The sequence below is a fragment of the Tachysurus vachellii genome, chromosome 21, assembly GCF_030014155.1.
Source record: "Tachysurus vachellii isolate PV-2020 chromosome 21, HZAU_Pvac_v1, whole genome shotgun sequence".
Lineage (NCBI taxonomy): Eukaryota > Metazoa > Chordata > Actinopteri > Siluriformes > Bagridae > Tachysurus > Tachysurus vachellii.
In genome coordinates, this window is record NC_083480.1 from 17,653,112 (window position 1) to 17,671,859 (window position 18,748).

General features: G+C 46.5%; 1 protein-coding gene across 6 annotated transcripts in view; it reads right to left on the reverse strand.

The window, feature by feature from the left end:
- Positions 1-18,748, reverse strand: part of LOC132837653 (NACHT, LRR and PYD domains-containing protein 12-like) — a 121,827-nt gene that overhangs the window by 33,076 nt on the left and 70,003 nt on the right. For 5 of the 6 annotated variants that reach the window (XM_060857438.1, XM_060857439.1, XM_060857437.1 and 2 more), the window contains 2 exons: positions 9,932-10,105; positions 7,966-8,139 (listed from right to left, as the gene is read on the reverse strand). In XM_060857438.1, coding sequence (XP_060713421.1) covers positions 7,966-8,139; positions 9,932-10,105 — 348 coding nt within the window. The remainder of the gene's footprint in view (positions 1-7,965; positions 8,140-9,931; positions 10,106-18,748) is intronic. The other variant, XM_060857441.1, reaches the window with a different exon arrangement.

Genomic DNA, 18,748 nt, shown 5'->3' on the forward strand with positions numbered 1-18,748 from the left:
ACCACCAATCCTTGGTCAGACTTTCGGAACAACTTGGAGACGACTACATCTTCCTTCAAAGAACTTCCAGCAAGCTTCACTTCCAATAACGACAACTGCACTGATCTTCAGGAGAACTTGGAAGAACATCTGACCCCACCCTAACTGACTCTTCAGAGATTTCTCTGTTGCATCCGGACTTTTGTGCAGCAAGCCAATGCAAGTAACCGTTTCCTTTACCAACCAATTTAGATGTGTATTTTAAGTATGAACCTTGTATTGAGTCTTAAGGTGAATTTAAGTTTTCTGTGACGATTTCCCAGTTAGGGTGTGATTAATTTTGAAGTTTAAGCTTGCCATTCCTTTCCTTCCTTTCTCTAATTTCTTCTTTCCAGTCTCTTCCTCCCTTTCCCCAATTTTAATTTCTTTTGTGTATTTTTATTTTCATCTTTGTTTTCTCTACTTCTTTTGTTTGTTTGTGTACAGTAGTTAGCTTTATGTTGTGTTTGTCTCATTCATTAAACGCCATATTTCTGTTCCACAAGTGATTGTCTCTGAGTATCGCTCACAAACGTAAGGTACCTGCAACATCTGGTCTGAACTACATGCTCTATTAAGTTAATCTAATTTATATTACGGTATAAAGTAAAAGGGAAGTGCGTCTTTCTCAGCCGGGAAGATACCGCCTCCATAGAGTTAATAAAGGTTACACAGCCTAACGAACAGACCAAATAAGTGTAACGATAATTCCATTACCGTCAATTTCAACTTAGGTTAAAATATTTGAGTCACTATAACACGTTATAATATAATATTTACCTTGCTTCGTGAACTAAAATCGCTACACGTTCTTGGTTCCTGGACTGTAGGTCATGGTAAATTGGAAGCGCATAAAGAACATGGCCCATCGTGCCTGGCATGTGTTCATGCATTTAGCGGAGCGTAGATATTCGAGATTTTTGTGATCGGTGAGAACGGTGAATGGGTGCTGTGCGCCCTCTAGCCAGTGCCACCGGTCCTCGAAAAAGACGCCTTCATGGCGAGTAACTCGCGGTCCTCGACGTCGTAGTTGCGCTCCGTGGGTTACAGCTTTCGTGAGAAGTACGCACACGGAACCATTTTGTTCGCTGGGCCTTGGCGTTGGGACAGGATGGCTCTGATTCCCGTGCTGGAGGCATCCACCTCGACTATAAACGGTCGGATCAGGATGTTGAAGGATGGGCACCGAGGTGAAACTTTCCTTCAGCCGTTGAAAGGCCGTGACCGCTTCTGCTGACCACGAGAGACGGGCTGGTGCTTTCTTCGTCATGGACGTGAGTGGTGCCGCTATTGTGCTGAACCCGCGGATAAAACGGCGGTAGAAGTTTGTGAACGCTAGGAAGCACTGCAGCTCCTTTATGGTTTGCAGCTGTGGCCACTGTGGTACTGCTTGCACCTTCGAGTCAATGTACATGATTACCCAGCAGTCCAGCATGTCGCGGAACACGTCATTGACGAAGGACTGGAACAATGCTGGGCTGTTAGAAAGGCTGAACGGCATGACCAAATATTCGTAGTAGCCGGATTGAGTTGAAAAGGCGGTTTTCCATTCCATTCCATTCACCCTCTCTGATGTGGATGAGGTTATATGCGCTGTGTAAGTAAGTCCAGCTTGGTGCAGTAGCGAGCCCTGCGGAGCTGCTCCAAGGTTGGTGGCATGATGGAGATGGATACCGAAACTTCACCGTGATTACGTTCAGTGCACGGTAGTCGATGCACAGCCAGAGGCCTCCGTCCTTCTTTTTAACAAAAAAGAACCCAGAGGATGCTGGCGATACTGAGTGCCGAATGAACCCCTTTCTGAGCTCCTCCTCGATGTATTCGTTCGTGGCTGCTGATTCTGGTTGCGACAGACCAAGAGATGACCGGGTTGTGTAGCTTGAGCCATGGCAAGCCCAGGATGAGTGAGTGATGAGGAGAGTGGATGATGTGGAAGTGGATGGTTTCGTGGTGATGGGACCCCACCTGCAGCCGGAGGTCCCGAGTGATGAACTTGCTTCCCTCTCCGAGGGCCGGCCATTTATCGCGTCCCCTGCCAAGGGAGAAACACATTCAGTTACTGGCACGTCGTTGGCCTTGGCGGACTCCCCCGACATAAAGTTCCCTGCTGCGCCTGAGTCGATGAGTGCCGCCAGTTTAATCTTTTTCCTCCGTACCTAGAGGTATACATTCATTTGGGCACAGTTCAGTGATCAGGGAGTGAAGAGGTTCAGACTTACCGGAGTGTTCTGCTTGCTGGGTAGCCTGGTGGGACAGGCAGACAGCATGTGTCTGGGTTCTCTGCAGTATAGGCAGAGTCGGCGGCTGATGCATCGTGCTCTCTCTTTGGGGGTGAGGTGTGTGTAATCCAGCTGCATGGGCTCGGTTCTCTCGGGATGGAAGGCGCATAGGGGGGTCCAGGTTGTCGATCTGAATGGAGAGCTCCATGAACTCGGACAGGCTTCTCCCCTTGTCCCGGCAGGCAAGCTCGGCTTGCAGGTCCGGGTTAAAGCCCTTACAGTATAGCAGCCTGAGGGGTCTCTCATCCCAGCCTGACTCCGCGGCGAGGGTGCGGAATGCCAGTGTGTAGTCTGCAGCGGTGCAATCTCCCAGGGTTAGGGCCAGCAGGCGCTCCGCTCTCTCCAGTAGCAAATTGATCAAAGACAGCGCAAAACTGAGCGAGGAAGTGCTGAGGAGAGTGCAGACAAATGCAATACAGCTGGCTTTGGTTGGGTTGAGAGTGGGCTGTTGCGCCACGAACAGAGAGCACTGCATCAGGAAACCTCTACACTTCCCGGGGTCTCCGTTAAACTTGTCCGGGAAGGCGAGCTGAGGACTGGCGACCTCGGGAGCAGTATATGCAGAGGGTGGAGGAGGTACCGGTGAGCTCTCCGGTGAGCGAGGTACAGATGCAGCGGCTCAAAGTTGTTCTTTTCCAACATGTGACTGACCTTAGTCAGACTTTCATCACACCTTTATCACACGTTTAGCAGACTTTTGTCATGAGCCCCCCTCTCTACAGGCAATGAAGGACGTGTGAATATTCTAATGTAGCCACCCCCATTTTTAGCTGTTGTAATGCAATTCCAGGGCATAACCTGAAGATGGGGCTTTGCTCACAAATACTTTCTGACCCTGACTTTACAGGTCAGCGACAACATTTTTTTAAGAGTATAGAAGCAGTTTTCTCTTTCACCTTTTACCTGTCCAGCAGGAAGATAGTAGGAAGGACCTGAAACTTTAATGTCATTATCACACACTGGAGAGAGACAGACTATATATATATATATATATATACACACACATATATATATATATATATATATATATATATATATATATATATATATACACACACTGTATATATATATATATATATATATATATATATATATATATATATATACATATATATATAATTTGATTTGAACCAAGGACAAGATCTTTTCAGGACATGCATCTATGACCTGTTTACACTTTAACCCTCTTATTACAGTATGTTGCAGGTCAAATTGACCTCAAATTGCTAAGGTTTGTCATTGCCATAGTACATAGTACATATTTATATAACCCTTGTGCAGACATGGGGTCTATTTGACTCATCTGGAAAGTTTAATGTGTCATAACTTGGGTTTCCTTCCACATATTTGCCTGAAATTTACCAGGACTGTTCCAAATTCTGAACATTGCAAGTAAAATTAATACTTTCCTCCTCAAGTCCTCCCGAGTCAATTTGACCCGGCCACATTTAGTGGGCAATAGGTCACACTTTTGCCCTTTTCAGCGCAATGAACATACATACAGACACAAAAATGCACACATAAAATGTCCACTAACACACACACTCAAAACACACACTCACACCCCACACACACACACACAAATTGGGCATTGCATTTCATTAGGCCTCCAGAAAAAAAAAGCCACACATTTGTAAATATTTCACACTTTTGATATGCCTTTGCCTAGCAGAGGGCAAAATATGATCTAACGAAATGATGCCACACACACACACACACACACACGTTGTGTTTTCATATTCAAATCATATTTAATGGTCAAAATGGTTTCAAAACAATCTCCTGGCTTTCAAAGAGACAGTGCCCCGAGATAGATTCATTTCAATTATGCAACACCTTCTAACAGACAAATTTGCTGCGGCCTCCGACATCTGGACACACTTCACTCCAGGAGAACACATGTCCATAGATGAACAGCTGTTCCCTACCAAGGTTCGTTGTCCATTCACACAGTATATCGCAACCAAGCCAGACAAATTTGGGATCAAGTTCTGGATGGCCACGGATTTGGAGACCAAATATGTCTGCTATGCATCTCCTTACTTGGGAAAGGACCCCAGTCATCAGAAGAGAGAGAGGCTGGCAGAGAGCATGGTCATGAATCTGATGAAGCCATTTTTGGATGATGGCAGAAATGTCACACCGGTCAATTTCTTTACTTCACTGTCACTGTTCTTCTTTTGTTCTTCTTGAAGACCTGACACACCTCATCTTCACTGAACTGAATTTTAGGTGTGTTGGAGTCGGTGTTTACAGGAGGTGAGAATTGGGCTTTTTCAAACCTACAGTAGAACTCATTCAGGTCGTCTGCCAGTTGTTGATTCACCACAGTGCTGGGGGATGGTGTCGTGCAGTTGGTGATGGCTTTCAGACCTTTCCACACTGAAGCTGAGTCGTTAGTGGAAAACTGAGCCCGTAGCTTTTCAGAATAATTTCTCTTTGCCACTCTGATCTCCTTTTCTAGTGTATATTTGGCCTGTTTGTACAAGACTCTATCCCCATGAGCACTTTGCACAAAAATGCTGAAAGCAGCACATGCGAGAACCAGAAACTGAGGTTTGTTGGATGGATATGTTTCCTACTGTAAGTGCAACGTGTCAAAGCAGTACAAGAGGTGTGATTCCCCCCTGTTGAGATTTTCACAGTTCTTCAGCTCGATTCTCCTTCTGCTTTTGTTGTGCAAACACCCCCATCACCTGTGAGGCCAGGCACATTTGCATTTGTTCACTCAGAGTAGCCCAGATCCAAGGCAGCCCAAACCTCTGTGTGTGACATGGAAACCTTCAGAAATGCCCAAATAAATAAATGCCTAAATAAATGCAAAATAGTCTGTTTTGTTTATAAAAAATTGTGTGAAAACAGAATGAAAAGTTGCTAATACTTTTCAAATCAAATCCTGTTTTCTCTCTCTTATTTATGAATTTGGTTGCTTCAGTCAGCTTTGACCTGGGGATGTTTGACATACACCAACCAGTGGTTATCCAAAATAATAATTAAATAATTTTACTCAAAAACATGGCATAATTTCATGAGGTTTCTTGTTTATAAATTAAATTTAATAATAATAAAAATAATAATAAAAATAAAATATAATAATAAAAAAAATAACAATAAAATAAAAAAGCATAAGAGGTGTAAAGGAAGTTTTATTCACAATAAATTATGCCATGTTTTTGAGTGGTGTGTGTGTGTGTGTGTGTGTGTGTGTGTGTGTGTGTGGAGCCCGTTTTTGGGTGATCAGATGGCATCTGGTAGGCAAAATGGACATAACAAGTGTAAAATGTTTACAAATATAAGCTGATCACACAGAATGCTGATCATTGTAGAATTTTTGATTTATAAGCATTCAAGTCAATTTGACCTGGAAAAAAACAGGTTTTATTATTTACTGACATTAAAAATGGTCAAAATGGTTTTAATTTAATTTAGAGACGTTTCATTGGTTAATGCCAGCAGCTGTTACACTGATCATGTCGCCACCTGGTGGATCAATGCGTCATTGCAACAGACGCGCGTAGGGGGCGTGAATAAGGCAGCTACTCATTAACTACGTCAGAGCGGGGGAACAAGATCATTGTAGCACTCCTGGTGGATGTCTGGCAGAATCACACAGTAATCATGCAGTGATCATGCAATATTCAAACAGCAATTCTGAGCCGCTGCATCTGTAAGCCGGGTCAGCTGCTGATGGTGGCCAGCGAGCTGCTGGGCTTGGGCGGAGAGTTCCGTTGCGAGCTGGAGGATGGCTGCTGGATCACTCGGTGGCAAAGTCTCCTGTAATGAGGCGTCGTAAGGCTGATGATCCATTTGCAGCTTTTTTATTAATCGAAGACAAATGGGCACGGTCAGGGCAGGCAAACACAACAACGTAGAGCAGGCAGAAATCGTTAACGGGAAAACAGGCAAAAAGGTCAGGACAGGCAGCAAACAATCGAGAAATCAAAGACAGAAACAGAATCAAAACCAGAACAGGAAACAAACAAGGAAACGCTCAGACTGACTGCTAATGCAAATCGAGACCTCGCACCATTGTCAAGTTCAAGTGGCGTGTAAGTAGCGTGGCTACAGCTGGTGGCGTAATTAGCCACGGTGCGGGAATTGTGGGAACTGCAGTCCGGAAGTGGCTAGTACTCCGGAGATGCTTCTCTGTGTTGGTGCACGGGAAGCGAGGCAGGTGCTCCAGCCATGACAACATTGTTGTATTCCTGATATTGACCCTTGCCTGTTATACTACGAGAGTGTTAATAACGATTGCAAATGGATCCTCAGCCTCACTGTGCATCATTACACCAATCATCTCTCTCTCTCTCTCTCTCTCTCTCTCTCTCTCTCTCTCTCTCCAATAGTTAATTCACTTGTAGTTGTGATTTTTATATTTTTATTGTATTTCCAACTCACCTGTATGTGGACAACTTTTAAAAATAAATACATATAATCATTTTTTGTTGCAAATAAAACTCTCATAGTCCATAAATACTGTAGATTTTGACTTTGTTTAATATATACATTTAGCTAAATCATCAAACATCTGTATGACTTGCCAGTGACTTGCTTGAGACTTGAAGGTTAAGACTAGAGATGAGCCGGATACTCGGCTGAAACGAGAATCCGGCATGGATAAAGCACTTCTGCTGAGTCCGAGTAATATACGAGTAATACGAGTCAATATCTGTGCTCGGATTGAATGAAAATCATCATTGGGTAGCTGATTGTGTCAGCGTTCTGTGATAGGCTAGTCACAGCGCCCCTCCCCTACACACATACAGATGTATTGTGTTGCTGTGTCTCGCTCTGCTCACTCACAGTCACACACAGAACAGCTCCCTGTCTCTCCCTCAGTCACTCGGGTTCGCGGGACTTTTCCGTTAACGTTTAGGGTTTCTTCAGCTTTTTACTTCGGGTTGTAACGTTAATAATACGTACTTACTAACCAGTAGAGTTCTGGTAAACGTTGGTTCGTTCAGACGTGGTGCTTGCTTGGTAGAATGCGACTCGCATTGCGTCCCTGCCTGTCTGAGATTTTTTTTCTTTTTTAAACCTTCAGCTGTCTCTAACCAGTAACCAGACACTGAGTGTCTGACACGTTTTTGCTGTATTTCATAAAAACATAAAGGTATTAAGCTAGTGTTATAAATATTACAAATTAATTATTAAGCTACACACACACACACACGCCTGGTGTGGAAATAAAAAAAAAATAAAAAGAACCAAAAAAATTTTAAAAATCACACTAATCATAAAAAAATTAAATGTTAAAAAGAAAGTTATGTTGTTCATTACATTTTACTTCATAATTGCACTGCATTGTTTTGTTTTCATTGTTGCAAAACTTGTACTGTAATATAGTTCGTTTGCTATCGTGATCAAAACCATTGATCTGAAGCTCAATCCTGATGCTGTCCTGTACATATTTTTCTAATCAGCAATAAATATAACAATTTCTGATCAACCCATATCAATTGCATGCTTAAAATAAAATACTGGTTAAAGCCCCGCCCATTTCAAGACAAACCCCGTTAGGCCCCACCCACTCCGAGTACAGATACAGATACAGCACATGTGTGACTTACTCCCACCTCTGGTTATGTAGAATTCAAAGTTTTGTAGCAAGTGAAAACTGTGTCTTACTGAGGATCAGGTCATGTGACTCTCAGAGAGATGATCTTACCTCAGTGTCTCCAGTTTACAGTGAGGATTCTCCAGTACAGCAGAAAGACTCTTCACTCCTGAGTCACTGAGTTTATTCTCAGACAGATCCAGTTCTCTCAGGTGTGAGGGGTTTGATCTCAGAGCTGAACTCAGAGCAGCACAGCCTTCATCTGAGATTTCACAATAACACAACCTGCAGAGAGACAATGACACACTCTTCACTCTCTCAGTTCAGGACACACAGATCAGTTCAGCAGGAACTTTTTCATTAAAGAGTCACTGCAGTCTATAATCTCTTTAAAACACAGAATCTTTATCAACAATAATGTGAAATCAATAAATAAATAACAAATTATATTTCATGGGTGTGTTTGTTAGAGAGAGAGAGAGAGAGAGAGAGAGAGTCACTGCTGTGTTTAATCTCCATGAAATACAGAATCGTTATCAAGAATAATACATCAGTAACTAAATGACATTAAATTTATAGTTTGTGTGTGTTCATCAGCCTTGAGTATGATTCCACTTGACTGTAAAAACTCAGCAGTGAAACATGTCGTGTCTTTTCATGTTCAGGTTTTTATGTTTGTTAATAACTGAGATGAAACCCTCCATAGAAGTTTTATATGTAATCATGATGATATCACCTACCCTGTTCATCAGGACTGAAAGACTGAGATGTTTCAAATGGCGAAATGTTTCATTAGCTAAAGGTCTAGTACATCAAAATGCTTACAGATTTATATGTAAAAAAAAAAGTGTCCATATGTTTCTGTTTAACACTAGAACAAAGTTTATAGCAATATTTCAAATGTTGCAAAAAAAGTTTAATAACAGTTTTTGTTGAGAAACAGAACTTATCATATCATTCACCTATCATTGACAAGTGTCTGGAGAACAATAGATGGCTTTGTGATGATTGTAATCACTGTAGTCAATCTGATTGGGGAAGAGTAGTAATGATAGACCAAATTTAGTACACACCTTATTAATTAAGCATACTATTAAAAGGAAAGCAGATAAGACCACCATCTGAATACTAGACAGATATAATCTCAGTGTGAGACAGATTTGGTTCTCACAAGTCACTGATCCTTTCTGCCTGTATACAGTATGAATATCACTGTCTTAAATATCACTGTTTTTAATATCACTGTCTTTTGTAATACCACTGTCTTTTGTAATATCACTGTCTTTTGTAATATCACTGTCTTAATGTATTAAACCATGTTAAACATTTTCTTTACAAAGGGTTTCTACGGGCAGACGACACCAAAAATCTTGTCTCTTTCTACTTGAATCACAATAATGTTTATTTGAGCAGAAGATCGTGTTACTAATAAGAGAAACATGAGAGAAAATGTTTTTTTTCTGGTTGTTGTTTAGTACATTAAGCCATGTTAAATGTTTTAGAATGTTCCACTTGGAGCCCTGACAGACCAGCAACTGCTTCATTCTGACATCATCTTCTGAAATTTTCTACAATTTTCAGTTATTAGTAAAATTAAACTGACAATATGCTAAACAATTTCAATTAATGTACTCAATATATTTTACAAAGATTTGAGGACATTTGGGATGTAGAATGTACTGATAACTTTGTGTCATGGACATTGAGAGACTGGACATGTCAATGTGGAGTCAGTCTAGTCCTGTATCCTGAATAAACACTCAACAAATACTTGGATCTATAAACTCAGTCTATTACAACTTGTATATTTGATCTAAATTTACAGACTTTCTACTACGGTGGACTCAAAAATAAGACCAGACTGGATAGAGTTTGGGTTAGAGATAGAGATAGGGTTTAAGGATGGAGAGTTGACCGGAGTTGTGTATAAATTTGTGAATATACAAATATCTTACACTGGTGCATTAAAAGTCAAAGTCTTTCTCTCTCTGTTATTTACAGTTCAAAGTTCTGTAGCAGGTAATAAATGTGTCTTACTGAGGATCAGGTCATGTGACTCTCATAGAGATGATCTTACCTCAGTGTCTCCAGTTTACAGTGAGGTTTCTTCAGTACAGCAGAGAGACTCTTCACTCCTGAGTCTCTGAGGTTATTCACAGTCAGATCCAGTTCTCTCAGGTGTGAGGGGTTTGATCTCAGAGCTGAACTCAGAGCAGCACAGCCTTCATCTGAGATTTCACAATAACATAACCTGCAGAGAGACAATGACACACTCTTCACTCTCTCAGTTCAGGACACACAGATCAGTTCAGCAAGAGTCACAGCAGACTAATGATTATGAAATACAAAATCACAGTGAAAATATTATAAGATTAATAAATAAATAAAAATTCTATTTTGTGTGTGTGTGTGTGTGTGTGTGTGTGTGTGTGGAGAGAATGGTTCCATTTGACTGTAAAAATGCAACTGTAAATCATGTGTTTTTCAAGGTAATATAAGATAACTTTATTAATCCCACAGTGAGGAAATTAACTAATTAAAGCAGCTCAACAACAGTTAAACTGCAGGTATTAAAGACTTACAATAGGAAAAAAGAAAAGTTTAATATAAAATAATATTTGAAAAAATTAAATTATCCATCCATCCATCTTCTACCGCTTATACGGGGCTGGGTCACGGGGCAGCAGTCTAAGCAGGGAAACCCAGACTTCCCTCTCCCCAGACACTTCCTCCAGCTCTTCCGGGGGAATACCGAGGCGTTCCCAGGCAAGCCGAGAGACATAGTCCCTCCAGCGTGTCCTAGGTCTTCCCCGGGGCCTCCTCCCGGTTGGGCATGCCCGGAACAGCTCCCCAGGGAAGCGTCCAGGAGGCATCTGGAACAGATGCCCGAGCCACCTCAGCTGACTCCTCTCGATGTGGAGGAGCAGCGGCTCTACTCTGAGCTCCTCCCGAGTGCCCGAGCTCCTCACCCTATCTCTAAGGGAGCGCCCAGCCACCCTGCGTAGGAAACTCATTTCGGCCGCCTGTATCTGCGATCTTATCCTTTCGGTCATGACCCAAAGCTCATGACCATAGGTGAGGGTAGGAACGTAGATCGACTGGTAAATAGAGAGCTTCGCCTTGCGGCTCAGCTCGTTCTTCACCACAACAGACCGGTATATCGACCGCATCACTGCAGAAGATACACCGATCCGTCTGTCAATCTCTCGCTCCATCCTTCCCTCACTTGTGAACAAGACCCCAAGATACTTAAACTCCTCCACTTGAGGCAGGAACTCTCCACCAACCTGAAGGGGGCAAGCCACCCTTTTCCGGCTGAGAACCATGGCCTTGGACTTGGAGGTGCTGATTCTCATCCACGCCGCTTCACACTCGGCTGCAAACCGTCCCAGTGCACGCTGAAGGTCCTGATTTGAGGAAGCCAACAGGACAACATCATCTGCAAAAAGCAGAGACGAAATCCCGTGGTCCCCAAACCAGACTCCCTCCGGCCCCCGACTGTGCCTAGAAATCCTGTCCATATAAATAATGAACAGGACCAGTGACAAAGGGCAGCCCTGGCAGAGTCCAACAATTATAAAATATTGCACAATAATATGACTGTAACACGATGTTATAAAGTTTGACAGCCACTGGTATGAATGACCTGCTGTACTGTAGCTGTCCTTCCTACACTGGGGTGTAGCAGTCTGCTGCTGAAAGAGTTATACAGCACAGTGTCTCCACTGTCTCATACAGGGGTGAGGTGTTGTTCCTAATAGATGTCAGCTTGGTTAACATCCTCCTCTCACACACCTCCACCACAGAATGGGCAGCCCAGGACAGAGCTGGCTCTCCTAACCAGCTTGTTCAGTCTCTTCCTGTCCTGCTGTTTTCATGTTCAGGTTTTTATGTTTGTTAATAACTGAGATGAAACCCTCCATAGAAGTTTAAAATGTAATCATGATGATAACAGCTACACCAGGAGTGAAAGACTGAGGTGTTTCAGTAGCTAAGATTCCATTCAAGAAATTTATTTGCAGAAAAAAGTCTAGTCCAAAAAAAGTCTAGCTTGATGGTGTCCACATTTTTTTGTTTAACATTAGCGCATTAGCACATAAAGCCTATATCAATACTTCAAATGTTGTGGAAAAATAGTTTGGAAACATTTTTATAAAGAAAAATGTCACTTTGCATGAATTAAACTTCCACATGACAGAATTTCTCATATCATTCGTCTGTCAAGTGCCTGAAGAGAGAAGATGGTTTTGTGATGATTCTTATACGATATACACAAAAATATGTGGAAATGACTGAAGGACAGATTTCTTTTGTGATACATAAAAACTGTATGTGATAATTAATTTTGTTATGGATGACATCATCACACTGAACATTTGATCATTTTTTATGTGTTTTCCCTTTGTTACTTCCCTGAAGTAAAAGTGTGTGAAGTCAGTATAACATCACCAGGAAAGAGAACCTGAAGGTGCTGTGACCTAGGAGAAGATTTCCCCAAAACAGCCTGACTCAGTAAACAGTGTAATGTCAGACAGTGAAAGGACAGTGTGAGACACAGGAGCTACAGGAGATCAGATCACACACATGGACAGGGGATGGACAAGATAATGTGAACACAAATGAAATATGTCGTCGCTGTCGGGCGGAATCCTCATATCTCCAAAACCGTTATTTTTCAGGAAATTAAAAAAACGCCGTACCTTATCTGCAGTGCACAGGGTTTAGTCGGCATTGTAGTGGATTGTCTTGCGCTAAATTCCTGTCCTCAGACGAGCACCAGAACTGCCGGGGGTCAAGATTTTTTTATTTGAGCCCAGTGTTTTGAAGACATTTACCTCAGAAGACGTGTTGATTCGTTGCGACAATTATTAAGGAGAAATATGCCGCGAATCTCTCCCGCGGAGTGAGGAAGAGGTGGACAGTTGAAGTGTCCAATGGAGTTATGAGATTTGTGCTCAAGCTATTTTCACGACTTTAGATTGGTTAATAACTTGTAAAAATAACAGACCCACGTGGAGACTGACCAATAGCATCGATATGTGAAAAAATATGAAATTGACCAAATTTGGACATACGAGGTTTCCGCCCGACAGCGACGATGTAATACCTCTTTATTAATAAGATGTTGGACCTCAATTTGTATTCAATACAGCTTCCAACCTTCTGTCACAACCAGGATGGAAGGAGACAGACCTGTACAAAGGATAGCTTCAAATGAAAGGGATTTAATAAATAATGAAGACAACACAGTAAAAGACGAGAACTAAAACAATACAAATGATGACATTTGACAATGACTGACAATGACTAGGGTAATAAACCATGCTGCTATTGGCAACACGGCTCACTTAAATATAAAAGACAATGAGACACGATTAGGAACAGGTGTGGAGACAGGGAGGAGCAGACGAAGGTGGGGCAGACATGTGACGAGGAACGTAAACAAAGGCACATGGCCAACAGTCCTGACACCTTCTTGGAATAGATTCATACAAATTCTGAATACCTTCTAGTGGGATTTTGTACCATTCATCTAGCAGAATATCTTCTAGGTGTTTAGAGAGGTTGGAGCAGGGAAGCTCCTTCTCATTCTTCTATCTAAAGATTCCCACACTGGTTTGATGATATTCAAGTCAGATAATTAAGCTGGCCAAGGCAGATGTTGAAATTCATAACTGTGCTCCTCAAACCAAAACAAGCTTTAAGTTGGTTTAAGTTTGTAGCTCAGATCCAAGGCAGGCCAAACCTCTGTGTGTGATATGGAAACCTTCAGAAATGCCCGCCGTCTATACAAAATAGTCTGTTTTATTTATAAAAAATTGTGTGAAAACAGAATGAAAAGTTGCTAATACAATGACAACTTGTGCAGACCTGGGGTCTATTTGACTCATCTGGAAAGTTTAATGTGTCATAACTTGGGTTTCCTTTGACATATTTGCCTGAAATTTACCAGGATTGTTCCAAATTATGAACTTTGCAAGTAAAATTAATTTTTTCTATTTTCGTTGGCAATGAACATACATACAGACACAAAAATGCACACATAAAATGCACACACATGCGCACACACACAGTCAAACACTGTTCAAAGCATTGGGCATTGCATTTCAGTTGGCCTCAAGACAGAACAAAAGCTATACATTTGTAAACATTTCACACACACACACACCTGCACATGCGCAAGCACACACACACACACACACACACACACACACACATACACACACACACAAATTGGGCATTCACACAATTTTTTTATAAATAAAACCGACTATTTTGTATAGACGGCAGGCATTTCTGAAGGTTTCTACAGTATGTCACACACAGAGGTTTGGCCTGCCTTGGATCTGAGCTACTCTGAGTGAACAAATGCAAATGTGCCAGGCCTCATGGGTGATGGGGAATAACTGTGAAAATCTCAACAGGGGGGAATCACACCTTGGTGTTACGCCAAACACAGAGGTGAAAGCCGAAGTGAAGGCAAACTGTTTTAATTCTACAAACACCTGGTGAGCAGAGATAAATATCCGGTGGTGCGCTAGAGAGCGCGGCCCACGAAGTCCGGAAGAGAGTGCTAACGGCGTGTTGGAAGCACGCCGAACCATTGGTAATAACGGACGCTGGATAGCGTGAGAGAGGGGATCTTATAGGGTTGGTGATGAGGTAGAAACGAGAGTCAGGTGTGTGTATTTAGTACGCCGGCGAGCCGCTCCGTGCGGGCGGGGCACGCATGGGAGAAGAGTCAGATAGCTCCCTGACACCACCCCCCCCTCCAGGGGCGGCACCGGACGCCCTGACCCTACGACGAGGACGACCCCTAGCTTTGGGCGCCGGGCGGTGCGGGTGGGCAGTATGGAAATCTGCCAGCAGGCCCGGGTCCAGCACGTCCTGTCGTGCTACCCAAGACTGATCCTCCGCGCCGTACCCTTCCCAGTCCACCAGGTATTCGAGGCGACCCCCACGCCTCCTGGAGTCAAGGACCTCCCGCACTGCATAGACGCCCGGCTGAGCTACGACCTCCGGCTGGACGGGCTCCACGGGGCCACCTGGAGGGCGAGAAATGGGCGAGACACACGGCTTCAGCAGGGACACGTGAAAGGTTGGGTGTATGCGGTACCCCGGTGGCAGCTCCAGCCGGTAGGACACGTCACTAATCCTCCTGGCGATCCTGAACGGCCCAATGAACCAGGGGCTGAGCTTGCGGCACGGCAGTTTCATCTTCAGGTCCTTCGTAGAGAGCCACACTCGATCCCCGGGGCGGTAACCTGGAGACTCCAGACGTCTCGCGTCGGCGTGCCGGCGGGTGGTGCGGAGGGCCCGACACAACTGGGTGTGCGCCGATTCCCAGACCCGGTTGCTCTCCCGGAACCAGGCGTCCACCGAAGGCACGTCGCTGGGCTGATCCGACCAGGGGAACAAGGGCGGCTGGAACCCCAGCACGCATTGGAAAGGGGTGAGGCCCGTGGAGTCCTGGCGAAGCGAGTTCTGAGCATACTCCGCCCAGGGTAAGAACCGTGCCCAATCTCCCTGATCTTGGCTGCAGTAAGTCCTCAAGTACCTGTTCAGCTCCTGTATCTTGCGTTCCGCCTGGCCGTTGGACTGAGGGTGGTAACCCGACGTCAGATTTACTGACACCCCCAGGAGCCGGAAGAAGGCACGCCAAACCCGAGAGGAGAATTGGGGCCCACGGTCCGAAACTATCTCCTCCGGGAGACCAAAGTTCCTGAATACGTGATGAAACAAGGCCTCGGCCGTCTCGAGGGCCGTGGGCAACCCCTTTAGAGGCACAAGTCGGCAGGCCTTAGAGAAGCGATCTACCGCTACCAGGATACACGTGTTTCCCCCCGACCGTGGCAAGTCGGTCACAAAGTCGATGCCTAGGTGTGACCAGGGGCGCTGAGGGACGGGGAGCGGCACCAACTTGCCGACGGGCAGGTGGCGAGGTACCTTGGCCATGGCGCAGGTGGAACACTCCTGGACGTAGCGGGTAACCTCTTCTGCCATCCTTGGCCACCAGTAGCGAGCCTGAAGGAGCTGGACCGTCCTCCTCTCTCCTGGGTGACCCGTGCCCGGTCCCTCATGGACCGACTGGATTAGCTCCCCGCGGCAGGATGTGGGAACAAAAACCCTTCCCTCAGGGCACCCTCTGGGGGCGGGCTCCCTGACGGAGGCCGCACGGATCTCGCTGTCCATGTCCCAGACAATAGGCCCCACGACGATCGAAGGAGGGAGAATGGGGTCCGGATGTCTGGGTTCCTCAGGCCCGAATATCCGGGACAGGGCGTCGGCCTTTCCGTTGAGTGCCCCAGCTCGGTAGGTGACTTGAAACTGGAACCGAGTGAAGAAGAGGGCCCAACGAGCCTGCCAGGCATTGAGTCTCCGGGCCTCCCGCAGGTACTGAAGATTCTTGTGGTCTGTGATCACAGTGAATGGGTGCTCTGCTCCCTCCAACCAGTGCCTCCACTCGTCCAGGGCGAGCTTGATAGCCAGAAGCTCCCGGTTGCCGATGTCGTAGTTCTGCTCTGCGGCCGAGAGCTTGTGGGAGAAGAAAGCGCACGGGTGGAGCTGTGGTGGGGTGCCTGATTGCTGAGAGAGAGCAGCCCCCACCCCCGTCGAGGAGGCGTCCACCTCCACTACAAAGGGCTTCCGGGGGTCTGGATGACGCAACACGGGAGCGGAGCAAAAGCGCTGGCGGAGCTCCTCAAACGCCCCCTGGGCCTCCTTGGTCCACCTCAGGGTCCGCGCCTTACCCCTGAGGAGAGAAGTGAGGGGAGCGGTGATCAGGCTGTACCCCTGAATGAACCGACGGTAAAAGTTAGCGAAGCCCAAGAAGCGTTGGAGTTCCTTAATAGTCTCCGGAACGGGCCAGCTCTTCACTGCTTTAACTTTCCTGTCGTTCATCTGTATACCCCGTGCGCTGATGACGTAGCCCAGAAACTGTACCTCCTTACAGTGAAACTCGCACTTGGAGAGGTTGAGGTAGAGCTGTTGGGAACGAAGTGCCCCTAGGACCTCACGGACGTGGTGATGGTGTTCCTCTAGGTTCCTTGAATATATCAGAATGTCATCGATGTAAACCATGACGAACCTTTGTAAGAAGGGTCGGAGCACCTCGTTCATGAACCCCTGGAACACAGCTGGGGCGATAGATAGGCCGTACGGCATGACCCGGTATTCGTAGTGTCCGGAGGGCGTTATGAAGGCGGTCTTCCACTCGTCCCCCTTCCTGATACGAACCAGGTTATACGCGCTCCGGAGATCCAGTTTAGAAAACACCCGTGCCTCTCGCAGGGCCTCCAGAGCTGCTGGGACCAGCGGGAGAGGGTAAGGGAGAGGGGAGATCTGGGCGTTGAGCTGTCGGTAATCGATGCAGGGACGTAGCCCCCCGTCCTTCTTTCCCACAAAGAAGAAGCTCGACGCAGCCGGGGAGGATGAGTTCGTGATAAACCCCTGCCGGAGCGCCTGCTGGATGTACTCCTCCATGGCCTGATGTTCTGGAGCAGAAAGGGGATAGACTCGGCCCTTCGGCAGCTTAGCCCCGGGAAGCAGGTCGATGCAGCAGTCCCCGCGCCGGTGAGGGGGGAGACGAGTAGCTGCCTGGGCACTGAACACGTCCTTGAAGGCCTGGTACTCCGTGGGGATCTCTGCCTGCTGGGATGTCGTGGCTTCCTCCACCCTGGTGGCGCCTACCAGGGCTTTGGGGACCCTGGATGGAAGCGGAGAGAGGCAGTGTTCCCGGCAGTGGCTACTCCATTGCAGGATATCGCAGGGGTCCCAGGAGCATGCAGGGGCGTGTTGTTTCAGCCAGGGCCTACCCAGGATCACGCTGACAGTGGACTCGTCGAGCACCATGAACCTTATCTCCTCTCTATGGAACAGCCCCACGCATAGAGTCACTATGGGCGCACAGTACTTCACCCAGCCCCGACCTTGTGGGCGTCCCTGGATGGTCTGGACGGCTAAGTCCTGGGAACCCCTCTCCCGGGGGAGCTGCAAGCTGTTGAGGCAGGCTTGGGATATGAAGTTCCCTGCCGAACCTGAGTCCACCAGCGCATCCACAGAGAGAGAGAGAGAGGGAGTTAGAAGCGTCACCGGGAGTGTGGACAGAGTAGAAATGTCTGACGGAAACTCTACCGTACTCACCGCTGCCGGAGCATGACACGTGGGGCAACAGCCGCTGGAGTAGCCCGGGCTCCCACCATACCGGTCTTTGCCCGAAGCCCGGCGGCTATTTCCCCCCCACCGGGGAAGCCTCTGAGAACCCAGCTGCATGGGTTCGGCGTCAGCTGTGGCCGCCAGTCCAGGCTGTTCCCCCGAGGTGGGCGACCTGGGGAGGCATGCGGACAGTCGCTGGGAAAGTCCTAAGGATCTCCCAATGAAGTCCTCCAGGCCCGTAGCGTCATCAAACACCGCCATGGCCTGTTTAATCTCGGGAGAGAGACCCCGCCGATATACTCCCAGTAGCGCCGCCTCGTTCCAGCCACTAGATGCCGCCAAGGTGCGGAAACGCAAGCTGTACGCCGTGATGTCATCCTTCCCCTGGCGCAAGCTAAGCAGCTGGTCCGCTGTGGATAGGACCCCGGAAGCGGCACTGAAAACCTCGCGAAGGTGTGCCGCGAAATGCTCGTATACCTCCATCATGGGGCTGTCAGAGTCCCACAAGGCCTGAGCCCAAGCTAGCGCTCTTCCGGACAGGAGCGAAATGAGGAACGCCACCTTGGAGCGCTCGGAAGGGAAGCGCTGAGGCTGCATCTCCATGTAGAGATTTACCTGGAGTAGGAAGCCGCGGCACGCTGACGCTTCTCCCGAAAAAGTTCCCGGGAGTGCCATGGGACTGCCGGTGACAGTGGGGGTTTCCGGACGAGCAGCGGTGGGGGGAAAGGCGGCTCGAAGC